Consider the following 12,447-nt stretch of genomic DNA (forward strand, 5'->3'; position numbering starts at 1 on the left):
GTTTTATGGGCTCCAACTGATAGTTTTATAATTTTTCACATTCTGGGGGGGGAAAAGTCTGCATTTTCTTACTCTCTTCCCCCACATTTTATGATTTTGATGTCCTCTTTTGCATCTTCATATTCACCCTTTTACTATTCAGTGTTTTTTCTTGATCCTCAGTTAACTGAGCCTGTTAAAGTTATCACCATTCTGTGAAAATTCTAAAAAGAATAGAATTGGAAGTTAAATGGAGACTTAAAAATCTAGCAAGCAAACTCGTGTTTGAGAATTCCAGGGATTCGTACCATGGGAAGAAGCTCAGATCTTGGAGAAGCTGTATAAACATTGCGTATCTAAAGATAAACACTTAGGATCTTATGAGCTTCAGGTTTAGGTTTGTGTTGGCCATTACTGCATTATGACTCATCTAAGGAAGGCAAAATATGAATGGGAAAAAACATATTCAGGATTATGGGAATAATTGCTTTCATTTGAAAAGATGACGTATAACATTTTGTATGAATAAATAAATGTAAAAAAGCCAATCTATATTGATATGATTGATATGTTAAGTTACAAGTTTTTCTTTTTAAAATCCAAATTTTGGGAACTTCTCTGACAGTGCCAGTGGTTAAGACTCTGCACTTCCACTGCAGTGGGCCAGGTTCCATCCCTGGTCAGAAAATTAAGATCCTGTATGCTACACAGTGTGGCCAAAAAACACTAATTAAAAAAAATACCATGTTCTGTTCTTCAATCTGATAAAGAAAAATATGTATCTAAATTTTCTCCTTATACTCAGTTTCTTTAAACCGACTTTGGGAGTCATACTATACAGACAATTTTAAAGATTTAAACTTTGATGTAAACAAACTTCTGATTTTTCTCTAAGAAAATTCAGCTTATAACTGGGAACACAGTTTACCATACTTTGATTAGAACGTAGAAGCAAAGGAAGTGGTTAAAAAAAGTCATTCTGGCTGCTGTAACATTGCATTCAAACCCAGACAGACCATGACACTTCCTGCGGAACTCAAACTCAAGTTTCTATCAAGTACCTGCATATTTTAGGGGATATCCACAAGGTTGATTTGTTTTTCCTCAGTCTAGGCTGGTAAGGAGACAGGCCCTTTTCTTCCATGTGAGCATTATCCAGTATCTCCATCTAGGTTGGAAAGTCTGTTAGCAAGAACTTATGTCTAAACTTAGATTCACTCTTTCTTGAAACCACAGGAATGTGACTACTGTAAACTATTTAAAAAACTTGAATTTTTAGGACAAAGGCTATGCATATTAATAATGGGAAAAAAAGAGGAAGCTATCATCTAATATCTGAGGCTGTATACACAGATAATTCCTGAATTATAGCTCTTCTTAATCTCAAGAAATAAAGCATATGTATACTTTTTTCATAATTGGAGCCTAGTTTTTCCTTCAGGTATGTAAATAGGTCCCATCTTTTTAGGCAACTGAGTATTCCATTACAGGTGTCTATCATGATTATTTAACTAATCCCCTAGTGAGGACCATTAAAGTTATTTCCAGTTTTTCTTTGTTACAAATGGTGTAAACATCTTTATATGCTTAATTTGAAATATTTTTCCAGAGTCGATTTGAAATATATATATAATTTTAATACACATTTCAAATATTCATTTATTTGGCCCCACTGGGTCTTAGCTGCAGCATGCAAGAGCTATTTCCCTGATCAGGGATTGAACCCAGGGCCCCCTGCAGTGAAAGTTCAGAGTCTTAGCCATCAGACTACCAGGGAAGTCCCTAATACATGTATACTAGCACTCCAGAAAGGCACAATTTTACCTTCCCAATAATCACTTATACTAGTGCCCTTATGAGCTTGATGATAGATAAGACTTGGGGACATTAACTCAACCTCTGAGGGCACTTGGAATTCAGTATACACAGAATCTATTCACGCACTAACCAGTTACTTCCTTAATACTCTTTATGCACCTACTGTGTGCTCTGTGTGGTGCTGGTGTTGGGGGTACAGTAGTGAGTGGGAGAGAGGGTTGCACGACCTCAGATGTGGCACACCTATTCTAAAAATATAGAAAGACCTCCTCTATCCACTAGGCATATGTCTACATATCATACCTAGAGAATAGAATTGAGAAACTTCCACAGGTGAGCTATCATCACGTAAACTTTGAGCATAAGTAAAAGCTGGCTTGGCAGAAAAGAGGGAGGGGCATTCCAGGCAGAAGGAATGGGATGAGTCATAAATTAGGGTCTGGGTTTGGGGAATGGTGTATCTATGGAGGCTTAGAAGGGGTGGGAGACGGATATGCTGAGAATGCAGAAATGAGAGAGATTGTATAGGAGCCAGATTACAAAGAGACTGAATAGCGTGCTGAAGCATCTGGACTTTGTTTTTTTGGGTCTGTTTGTTTGGCTGCACCAAGCCCTAGCTGCAGCATGGAGGACCTTGATCTTCGTTGCAGCGTGCAAGATCTCAGTTGTGACCTGTGGGGTCTACTTCCTGCCCAGAGACTGAACCCAGCCTCCCTGCATTGGGAGCATGGGGTCTTAGCCACTGGACCACTAGGGAACTCCTGGAACCCAGGCTGTTTCAAAGATTTTTTTAAAATTGAAGTGTTTTTGATTTACAATGTGTTAATTTCTGCTATACAACAAAGTGATTCAGTTATATATAGATTCTCCTTCATATTCTTTCCATTATGCCTTACTACAGGATACTGAATCTAGTTCTTTTTCCCTGTGCTATGCAGTCAGGCATTGTTATTTACCTATTCTATATATACTAGTTTGCATCTGCTAACCCCAAACACCCAGTTAAGTACCTGAACTTTGTGCTCCTTTTACAGATAAGGAAATTGAGGCACACAGAAATGTGATTTATATGGTCCCAATTTAAGAGCCTTGTAATGTCATTCAGTAAACCCATTTGTGAGAAACAATTTTAATTCTATAGGTCTGTGAATTTATGTTTCAAGATAAGAACTCTGACTTATTCAACATTTATGGCACAATTTATTCAAAATAATAATACTTTGTATGTCAAAAAAGACTTTTGGTTAGGTCTGTTTTTTAATTATTGCTGTTAATAGTTGTAGACAAATAGTCTCCTTATTTTAAAAAAGAGTTAAAATATTACAGATAATGCAGAAATTCTCTTTAACTCCTAAACCAGCTACTTACCATCAAATTACTCACTATTATCTGTTTGCTCTGCCTCCATCTATAAATTCATCACTGTCTATTCATATGTATATATTTATAGAAATAGAGAGCTATAATGTTCTTCCTTCATCTTAGACTTTATCCCTTGCTGATCTTTACCAATAGTGTATACAGTTTAGACAACCCTGGCCTCAGAATGTAGAATATGTACCATTAGTGCATAGCAGTTCTTGGCACATAGTAAATGCTCAAGAAATCTTAAAGAATAAGAGATGTATGTTGCTGCTAAGGCTTAAGGTACTAATTAGGCAGATGGGGGAGTTGCCAAAGTCAGCGGTCAGCCAATTAGTGGGGATTATCACCACCTGGATTAAAAAGTCCTATGAGTTGGTAACTCTGTTGTCAGCTCCATATTCCACAATTTCCAAATAGGATCACTGAGAAAACCATGCAGTCTTTGAGGTTAATAGCAGTATTTTATTAGCGATCTTGAAAAGGGCAAATGCGTGCTGCAACTTCTTTGTCTGGCGAAAGGCCCAATTCGTGAGACAGCACCTAATCCTGGAGTGAAACCTAGTACTAACTTGTCTCTGTAGTGATAAAAACGCAGCCACTGCGCTTTGGGTGGGCTGGCCTTCATAAATCTGATTAGCTGCTTTGGCGGCAAGAGCACAACAGATAAATGCTTTCTTTCCAGAAGAGCAGGCTTATTCCTTTAGAGGAACTGCAGTCGTGTTAATGCTTCTAGAAAGCTAAGGGCACTGGGGTTGGAGAGGTGAGGCAAGACTGCATCTCTTGGAAAGTAGAGATGGCTTTTACTAGCATTTCCATCACTTCTGAAATGTGCTCAGAGCAAAGACCCCATTTTCCCAGGGTGAAAATACTGAATTGAGAACTCGAAACCGTTCCTAGTACAAGCCATGAATATTAGTGGAACATTTAACTAGCTAATTAAATCTAGTTTCTTGGATCACCCTATACAATAATTAACAACCCAGAACTATGAGATAGGTTTGCATCCAGAGAATAGAGATCAGGCTATTGGTTCAAGCCTCTGGTACAGATATTGCCTGAACCTGCTAGGTTCAAAATATAGGTTAAATAAGAAGTGCTTTTTCTCATATTGATGTTTGGCAGAAACCAACACAATTCTGTAAGGCAATTATCCTTCAATTAAAAAAAAATTTTTTTTAATTTTAAAAAGCACTTTTTCATTCCATAAGCATTTCCGTAAGGATCCGCAAAATGCCAAGTATAGGAACTCATGGGGAGATGTAGCAAGGACTTAGGCCCACTAGGAGCTGAACTTGACCTTTCTTCCTTTTAAAAAAAAAATATTTCTTTATTTGGCTGCATCCAGGATCTTTGATTGCGGCACACAGACTCTTCACTTCTGGAGTACAGATTCTGTGCAAGCACAGTAGTTGTGGTGCTCCAGCTTAGTTGCTCCGCAGCGTGTGGGATCTTAGTTCCCTGACCAGGGATTGAACTCCTGGCCCCTGCATAGCAAGGATGATTCTCAACCACTGGACCACCTGGGATGTCTCTGAACTTGACCTTTCAAATGGAGAATCTGAATTTTTTTTTTTTCTGGCTACTCTTGATTTAATGTTTATGTGAAATGGATGTGGTTTTGGATTTCTGACTCATCAGATACAATTGAAATATTGAAGCAATTCAGCCTTTCAAAGATCCAACCATGAAGTCTGAAATACCAGTGTTCTCAGGGCATCAGGATTAGTAGCCTCTACCTTCTTAATGAACTGATATGCTGTACTTTCTCTGGGATAAGTTCTTTTCTTAAGCTAATATGATTTTGTCTCTTGGAAACCCAAAGCCATGGTTGTCTTCTGTTTCAGGATATGACACTGGAGAATGCTTAGTCACTCAGTCATGTCTGACTCTTTATGATCCCATGGACTGTAGCCAGTCAGGCTCCTTTGTCCCTGGGATTCTCCAGGCAAGAATACTGGAGTAGGTTGCCATTTCCTTCTCCAAGGAGAACCTGAATTTTTTTTTTAAGGGTAAAGGAGAATTTAAAAATTAAAATATTATAATACAGAAAGTCCTTTTCTCCTCCTCTGGCTACTGGTGAATTTCAGCATCTTTAAAAGGCTGAGGAAGTAATACCACCAGCTGAAATAAAAGTTTCAAAATAATCTTTAAATATGATTTTAGGGGGATTGCTAGAAGAGATAAACTTTCAGTTCAGTTCAGTTTAGTCGCTCAGTTTTATCTGACTCTTTGCAGCCCCATGAACTGCAGCACGCCAGGCCTCCCTGTCCATCACCAACTCCCAGAGTTTACTCAAACTCATGTCCATTGAGTCAGTGATGCCATCCAACCATTTCATCCTCTGTCGTCCCCTTCTCCTCTTGCCTTCAATCTTTCCCAGTATCAGGGTCTTTTCTAATGAGTCAGTTCTTCCCATCAGGTGGCCAAAGTATTAGAGTTTCAGCTTCAGCATCAGTCCTTCCAATGAATATTCAGGACTGCTTTCCTTTAGGATGGACTGGTTGGATCTCCTTGCAGTCCAAGATACTCTCAAGAGTCGTCTCCAACACCACAGTTCAAAAGCATCAATTCTTCAGCGCTCAGCTTTCTTTATAGTCCAACTCTCACATCCATACGTGACTACTGGAAAAAGCCATAGCTTTGATTAGACGAACTTTTGTTGGCAAAGTAATGTCTCTGCTTTTTAATATGCTGTCTAGGTTGGTCGTAGCTTAACTTTAAGGAATGTTTTTCTAAAACTTAGTAACCATCAACCACTGGGTGTCAGTTGCCTTCTTAATTTGGCATCGATGACTGTCAATGCAAATTTATTTTAAAGCACATTTTCATCGGTGCACTGGGTCACTGTTGCTGTGTGGGCTTTCTCTAGTCAGGGCAGGAGGGGCTGCTGTTCCTTGCGGTACATGGGCTTCCCATCGCAGTGGTGTCTCCTGGCACAGAGCACAGGCTCTAGGGCTCCTGGGGTCAGTATTGCAGCACACGGGCCCTGCAGTTGGTAAGGAGGCTCTAGGGTACGAGGGCTTTAGCAGCTGTGGTGCATGGGCTCAGCTGCTCTGAGGCATGTGGACTCTTCCCAGATCCCGACGATCGAACCCATGTCTCCTGCATTGGCAGGTGGCTTGCTGTCCACCATACCATCAGGGAAGTCCAAAAGCACATTTTAGATGCCAGTGTATTTTTGTCTAAGTATCTAACATAAGATACCTTAAGTATCTCTATAGTAAATTATTGTTGCTCAGTTGCTAAGTTGTGTCCGACGCTTTGTGACCCCATGAACTGCAACACACCAGGTTTCTCTGTCCATCACGGTCTCCTGGAGTTTCCTCAAACTCATTTCCATTGAGTCAGTAATGCCATCCAACCATCTCATCCTCTGTCTCCCCCTTCTCCTTTTGCCCTCAGTTTTTCCCAGCATTAGGATCTATTCCAATGAGTCAGCTCTTGTGTCAGGTGGACAAAGTATTGGAGCTACAGCATCAGTCCTTCCAATAGATAGTCACGGTTAATTTCCTTTAGGATTGAGTGGTTTGATCTCCTTGCTGTCCAAGGGACTGTCAAGAGTCTTCTCCAGCATCACAGTTCAAAAGCCTCAGTTCTTCTGCACTCAACCTTCTTTATGGTCCAGCTCTTACATCCATACATACCTACTGGAAAAACCATAGCTTTGACTATATGGACCTTTGTCAGCAAAGTGATGTCTGCTTTTTAGAACACTGTCTAGGTTTGACATAGCTGTTCTTCGAAGGAGCATCTTTTAATTTCGTGGCTGCAGTCAAAGTTGTAGTCATTTCTGAAACTTCCATTTACATAAAAATGTTTGAATGTAACTATTACAGGTGACAACAGCTGACCAAAGAAACAAAAGCCTTTACTTTTGATAGCCTTAAATCTTATCTGTGAATTGGCAAATATTTGCATTTTTAAAATTCTTACCACCCTTCTTTTTCTTAAGTTAATTTTTTGGAGTATAGTTGCTTTATAATGTTGTGTTCGCTTTTTGCTGTGGAGCAAACTCAATCAGCTCTATGTTTACATATATCCCCTCTTTTTTGGGTTTCCTTCCCATTTAGGCCACCACAGAGCACTGAGTTTGTTCTGCTGAGTAGTTCTCATTAGTTATCCATTTTATACATAGTATCAGTAGTGTATATATGTCAATCTCAGGCTCCCAGTTCACCCTCTTGTTCCCCCTTGGTATCCGTATGTTTGTTCTCTATGTCTGTGTCTCTATTTCTGATCTGCAAATAAGATCATCTATACCAATTTTTCTAGATTCCACATATTTTACTGTTCTTCTTTAGCTAGAGCACTCATGAATGAAGGTAAAGATACACCAGAAAAATGAAACTTGAACTCATGACTAGTATTCAAGTCTTAAGGTGAACTACACTGAAGTTAATCCTGCTATAAATCTGATTAAAAAAAAATTAAGAGCTTTCTTGAGGCTCTGTAGCTTTCCCTCAGACATCAATCTCTCCTACTCATTTTTAAATGAGGTTAGCAACCAAACATTAAAATCCACAAACAAAAAACAAACAGTGAACTGAATCAACTTGCTCCGTATTAGGAGGTAAAATATGATATGTGTGCAGCCTTGCAGAAAACCTGTGATGAACATGGATGAGGCCTTCTTACACCTGTTTTAGTGACTATCTCAAAACACTCAAATATTGACATGGGTCCTCTCTCACTTGTGACATTTCTTTTGCTATATTTGAGAATAGATGACTATTTTTAAGACCATATTGATAAAGACCTGCCTGAACCAGTGAAGATAAACTAGGCTATGTTACAGTCAAAACAAAAAGCCAAACACCTCCCAACTCTCAGGCTAAAAACAACAAAGGTTTATACCTCCTCTGATAGTACAGATCCAGAAAAACTTATTGACTAAGGTAATACCTGCTGGCTTCAGGCACAGCTGGATCAAGAAACTCCAAGGTGGCCTTTTTCTTTTGTTGTTTGTTTTTGACCACATCAGGTGTCAGATGCGGTACGTGAGATCTTTGTTGCGGCATGCAGGATCTTTGGCTGTGGTGCGTGGGTTTCTCTCTAGTTCTGGTGCACAGGCTCCAGAGTACAAAGGCTCTCTAGTTGTGGCACATGGATTCCAGGGCTCCAGGGCACTAGAGTTTTTAGCATGCGGGCTTAGTTGCCCCACGGTTTGCGGGATCCTAGGTCCCTGACCAGGAATCGAACCCAGTTCCCCTGCATTGGAAGGCAGATTTTCAACCACTAGGCCACCATGGTAGTCCCTCTGAGGTGGTCCTTAAAGATTTGCCCTACAGCTTCGCTTAGTTTTGCTTTCCTCTGTGTTGGCCCCAGTTTCAAGCAGCCTCTACTAGTTCTGGGCAGATGTCTAGAACTCGAAGTTTGGAAGAGGTATTCTTCTCTTCTGTGAAAATCCCAGTAATTCCCACAGAAATCCCCAAAGTCACCCTAGCTGGAAAACTTAAGTTCCATACCCATCCCTAAACCCATTAGTGGGAAGAGGGAAATGGGAACTCACTGAAATCCATGGAGGGATGATCCCCATCCAGTGATGTGGACTAAAATATGGACGGATTAGTCACCTCAGATCTAGGAGTTGTTTTCTCCCATTCAAGTACTAACCGGGCCCGACCCTGCTTAGCTTCCAAGATCAGACGAGATCGGGGAGTTCAGGGTGGTATGGCTGTAGACTAGGAGTTGTTTTCTGATAAAGGGATGATAATGTAAGCCTAAGCAACAGTTTCAATTGCATGGGTCCCAGACTGAAAATACCTGGCTCAGGCCCTGATGTTTTCCATTTTACATTACTGGTGACATGATGACTCCTTTGTGCTCTTTTAACAGTTATTCAATTTTAGTTACTTATCCAAATTCCACTAATATAGTCTTTACCCTCCAGTAGCTGGTGGGGGATGGGGATGGACTACACTTAAAACTTTTGATACGAGTTCTCTGAGCTCGCAGTTCCTCTTTCTTCTCCTGGGAGGGTTCTTGGCTTTTTTTCCCCAGCATGGCCCCCAAACACCAGTCTTCTCTTCCACCCCAAGCGAAGAAACTGAAGAAAGCCAGGCTGACGCCTGCCTCCAGGCCAGACGAGGCATCTGCTTCTTCAAATTTGCTGAAGGAAGAAAAAGAACAGCAAGAAGCAATTGAACATATTGATGAAGTACAAAATGAAATAGACAGACTTAATGAACAAGCCAGTGAGGAGATTTTGAAAGTAGAACAGAAATATAACAAACTCCGCCAACCATTTTTTCAGAAGAGGTCAGAATTGATTGCCAAAATCCCCAATTTTTGGGTAACAACATTTGTTAACCATCCACAAGTGTCTGCACTGCTTGGGGAGGAGGATGAAGAGGCGCTGCATTATTTGACAAGAGTTGAAGTGACAGAATTTGAAGACATTAAATCAGGTTACAGAATAGATTTTTATTTTGATGAAAACCCTTACTTCGAAAATAAAATTCTCTCCAAAGAATTTCATCTGAATGAGAGTGGTGACCCATCTTCAAAGTCCACTGAAATCAAATGGAAATCTGGAAAGGATTTGACAAAACGATCAAGCCAAACACAGAATAAAGCCAGCAGGAAGAGACAGCATGAAGAACCAGAAAGCTTCTTCACCTGGTTTACTGATCATTCTGATGCAGGTGCAGATGAATTAGGAGAGGTCATCAAAGATGATATTTGGCCAAATCCATTACAGTACTACTTGGTTCCTGACATGGATGATGAGGAAGGGGAAGGAGAAGAGGATGACGATGATGATGAAGAGGAGGAAGGATTGGAAGATATTGATGAAGAAGGGGATGAGGATGAAGGTGAAGAAGATGAAGATGATGATGAGGGGGAGGAAGGAGAGGAAGATGAAGGAGAAGATGACTAATGGAACACTGATGGATTCCAACCTTTTTTAATTTTCTCCAGTCCCTGGGAGCAAGTTGCAGTCTTTTTTTTTTTTCCCTCCTCTTGTGCTCAGTCGCCCTGTTTTTGAGGTCTCTTTTCTCCTTTATACCATGGTTCACAACTTATTTGGGGAGGGGGGAAATATCTTGAGCAGAATTCAGTGGGAAAAGAATCTCTACCCCTTTCTGTTTCAAATTCATTTTTATCCCTTCCTGTCTCAACAAAAACTATGGAATCAACACCACCATGCTCTGTGGGAAAAAAAGAAAAACCTTCTGCTCCCTTAGCTCTGCTGGAAGCTGGAGGGTGCTAGGCCCCTGTGTAGAAGTGCATAGAATTCTAGCTTTTTTCCTCCTTTCTCTGTATATTGGGCTCAGAGATTACACTGTGTCTCTATGTGAATATGGACAGTTAGCATTTACCAACATGTATCTGTCTACTTTTTCTTGTTTAAAAAAAGAAAAAAAAAAACTTAAAAAAATGGGGTTATAGAAGGTCAGCAAAGGGTGGGTTTGAGATGTTGGGTGGGTTAAGTGGGCATTTTGACAACATGGCTTCTCCTTTGGCATGTTTAATTGTGATGTTTAACGGACATCCTTGCAGTTTAAGATGACACTTTTAAAATAAAATTCTCTCCTAATGATGACTTGAGCCCTGCCACTCGATGGGAGAATCAGCAGAACCTGTAGGATCTTATTTGCAATTGACAGTCTCTATTGTAATTTTGTTCCTGTTTATTTTTAAATTTTTCTTTTTGTTTCACTGGAAAGGAAAGATGATGCTCAGTTTTAAACGTTAAAAGTGTACAAGTTGCTTTGTTACAATAAAACTAAATGTGTACACACACACAAAAAAAACTTTTGATACAGATTACTATCCTGTATATCATAAAAGTATGTAGAAAATACTGTGACTTTTGTCCTAAAGTTTACTGGTCATTGAACTTGCTTTTCTAGATGAATTCTGAAGCTTACATTTCAATACAGCAAAAACCTAGTAATTTTCATGAGTAATTTTCATGTTAAATAAATAGCCAGGTTTAGAACTTAACGATGAAAGTCTAGAATGTGACATCCTTGTTATATCACTGTCAACTCAAGGATTTAAAATGAAACACATAGGTGGCGTTCTAAGATGATAAAGGTGATCTTGAAAGCATGTCTTGGATTTTTTTGAACAAAAATAATGCCTCAGGGAGACAACTGCCACACATTCTTTTGAGATGGAACAGCCAACAATTGGCAATCCCATCTGTCATTCAGAATGCTGTAGAACTCTCCAGAGAAGCCTGCCTTAGGCTGAAGCAGATAGCGCAAGGTATGGGACAAGAGGCTTCTGTGAGCGGGAGTAAAGCATCGACGGGCTTCACTAGCAAAAGGGATTCATTTTCCCTAAACTTATAAGATCTTCAGAAATCAGAGGAAGTTTTATGAAATAGGAAAATTTTGCTCAGGAGTGAGATTGGGAAGCATTCAAGTCTGGTGGTGATTATTCTTTTTGTCTTGGATTGGAAATTTGTTAGGCAAAAGTAGACATTTAAGATTTAAGAAGGTTTTAAAAACAGGGAAATAAGTCTGGATTTACTTTGATTCAAGAAACATTTATTGAGCACCAAAGATGTCACATGAGACAATGTTTATGCACAAAGGAATGTTACATAACACTGGTATTTGTCTCGATGTCTACTAGGGGAGATAAGGGGGTAAACAAATAGTCACAGGATTATGTCATGTATGCTGTAACAGGCTTTTACAAGGTGCCGGTAGACAGACTTGGGTTTGCAGAAGATGGAGGGGAGGAAGTCCTGTTTTAACTAGAGGCGTCAAAGATGTGTGACAGCTCACTCAGTTGAGGTCAAGGAAGGCAGAGAAATGAAGGTATAAGTAGTATGTCATGTCTAGGGTTTCCCTTGTAGCTCCGCTATAAAGAATCCACCAGCCAATGCAAGAGATGTGGGTTTGATCCCTGGATCAGGAAGGTCCCCTGGAGAAGGAAATGGCAACCCCCTCCAGTATTCTTGCCTGGGAAATCCCATGGACTGAGGAGCCTAGCAGCTTACAGTCCGTGGGGTCACAAAGAGTTGGACATGACTTAGTGACTAAACAACATGTCTAGGGAACCTCAGGAGGCTAACATGGGCAGAGAGAAACCATCGAAAGCTTTTGAACAAAGGAGTGATGTGATCAAAGCTATGCTTCTGGAAAATCCTTCCAGCCATGTTGGGGGGGTTAGACTGGAGTAGGGTAGAGTTTGGCAGTTGGAACACCAGCCAAGTGGATTTTCAGGTCAAAGTAGAAGAGAGACGGCTAAGGCAGGACGATGAGCTTGGAGCCATGGGGCCATGATGGTTAATTGCTAGTAAGTAGAAATAATGGCCCAAGTGAT

The 12,447-nt window shown here is 40.2% G+C and overlaps 1 protein-coding gene across 1 annotated transcript; it reads left to right on the forward strand.

The window, feature by feature from the left end:
• The first annotated feature begins 9,148 nt into the window (after positions 1–9,148).
• LOC139035608 (protein SET-like) lies at positions 9,149–10,713 on the forward strand. The gene has a single exon (XM_070469071.1). The coding sequence runs from the start codon at positions 9,164–9,166 to the stop codon at positions 10,040–10,042; it is 879 nt and encodes a 292-aa protein (XP_070325172.1). The 5' UTR covers positions 9,149–9,163; the 3' UTR covers positions 10,043–10,713.
• Positions 10,714–12,447: the final 1,734 nt, after the last annotated feature.

Source organism: Odocoileus virginianus, chromosome 1, assembly GCF_023699985.2.
Source record: "Odocoileus virginianus isolate 20LAN1187 ecotype Illinois chromosome 1, Ovbor_1.2, whole genome shotgun sequence".
Lineage (NCBI taxonomy): Eukaryota > Metazoa > Chordata > Mammalia > Artiodactyla > Cervidae > Odocoileus > Odocoileus virginianus.

What these genes read in the sequence shown, in the direction of transcription:
- LOC139035608 (XM_070469071.1), top strand. Translation starts at nt 9,164, where the DNA reads ATGGCCCCCAAACACCAGTCTTCTCTTCCACCCCAAGCGAAGAAACTG.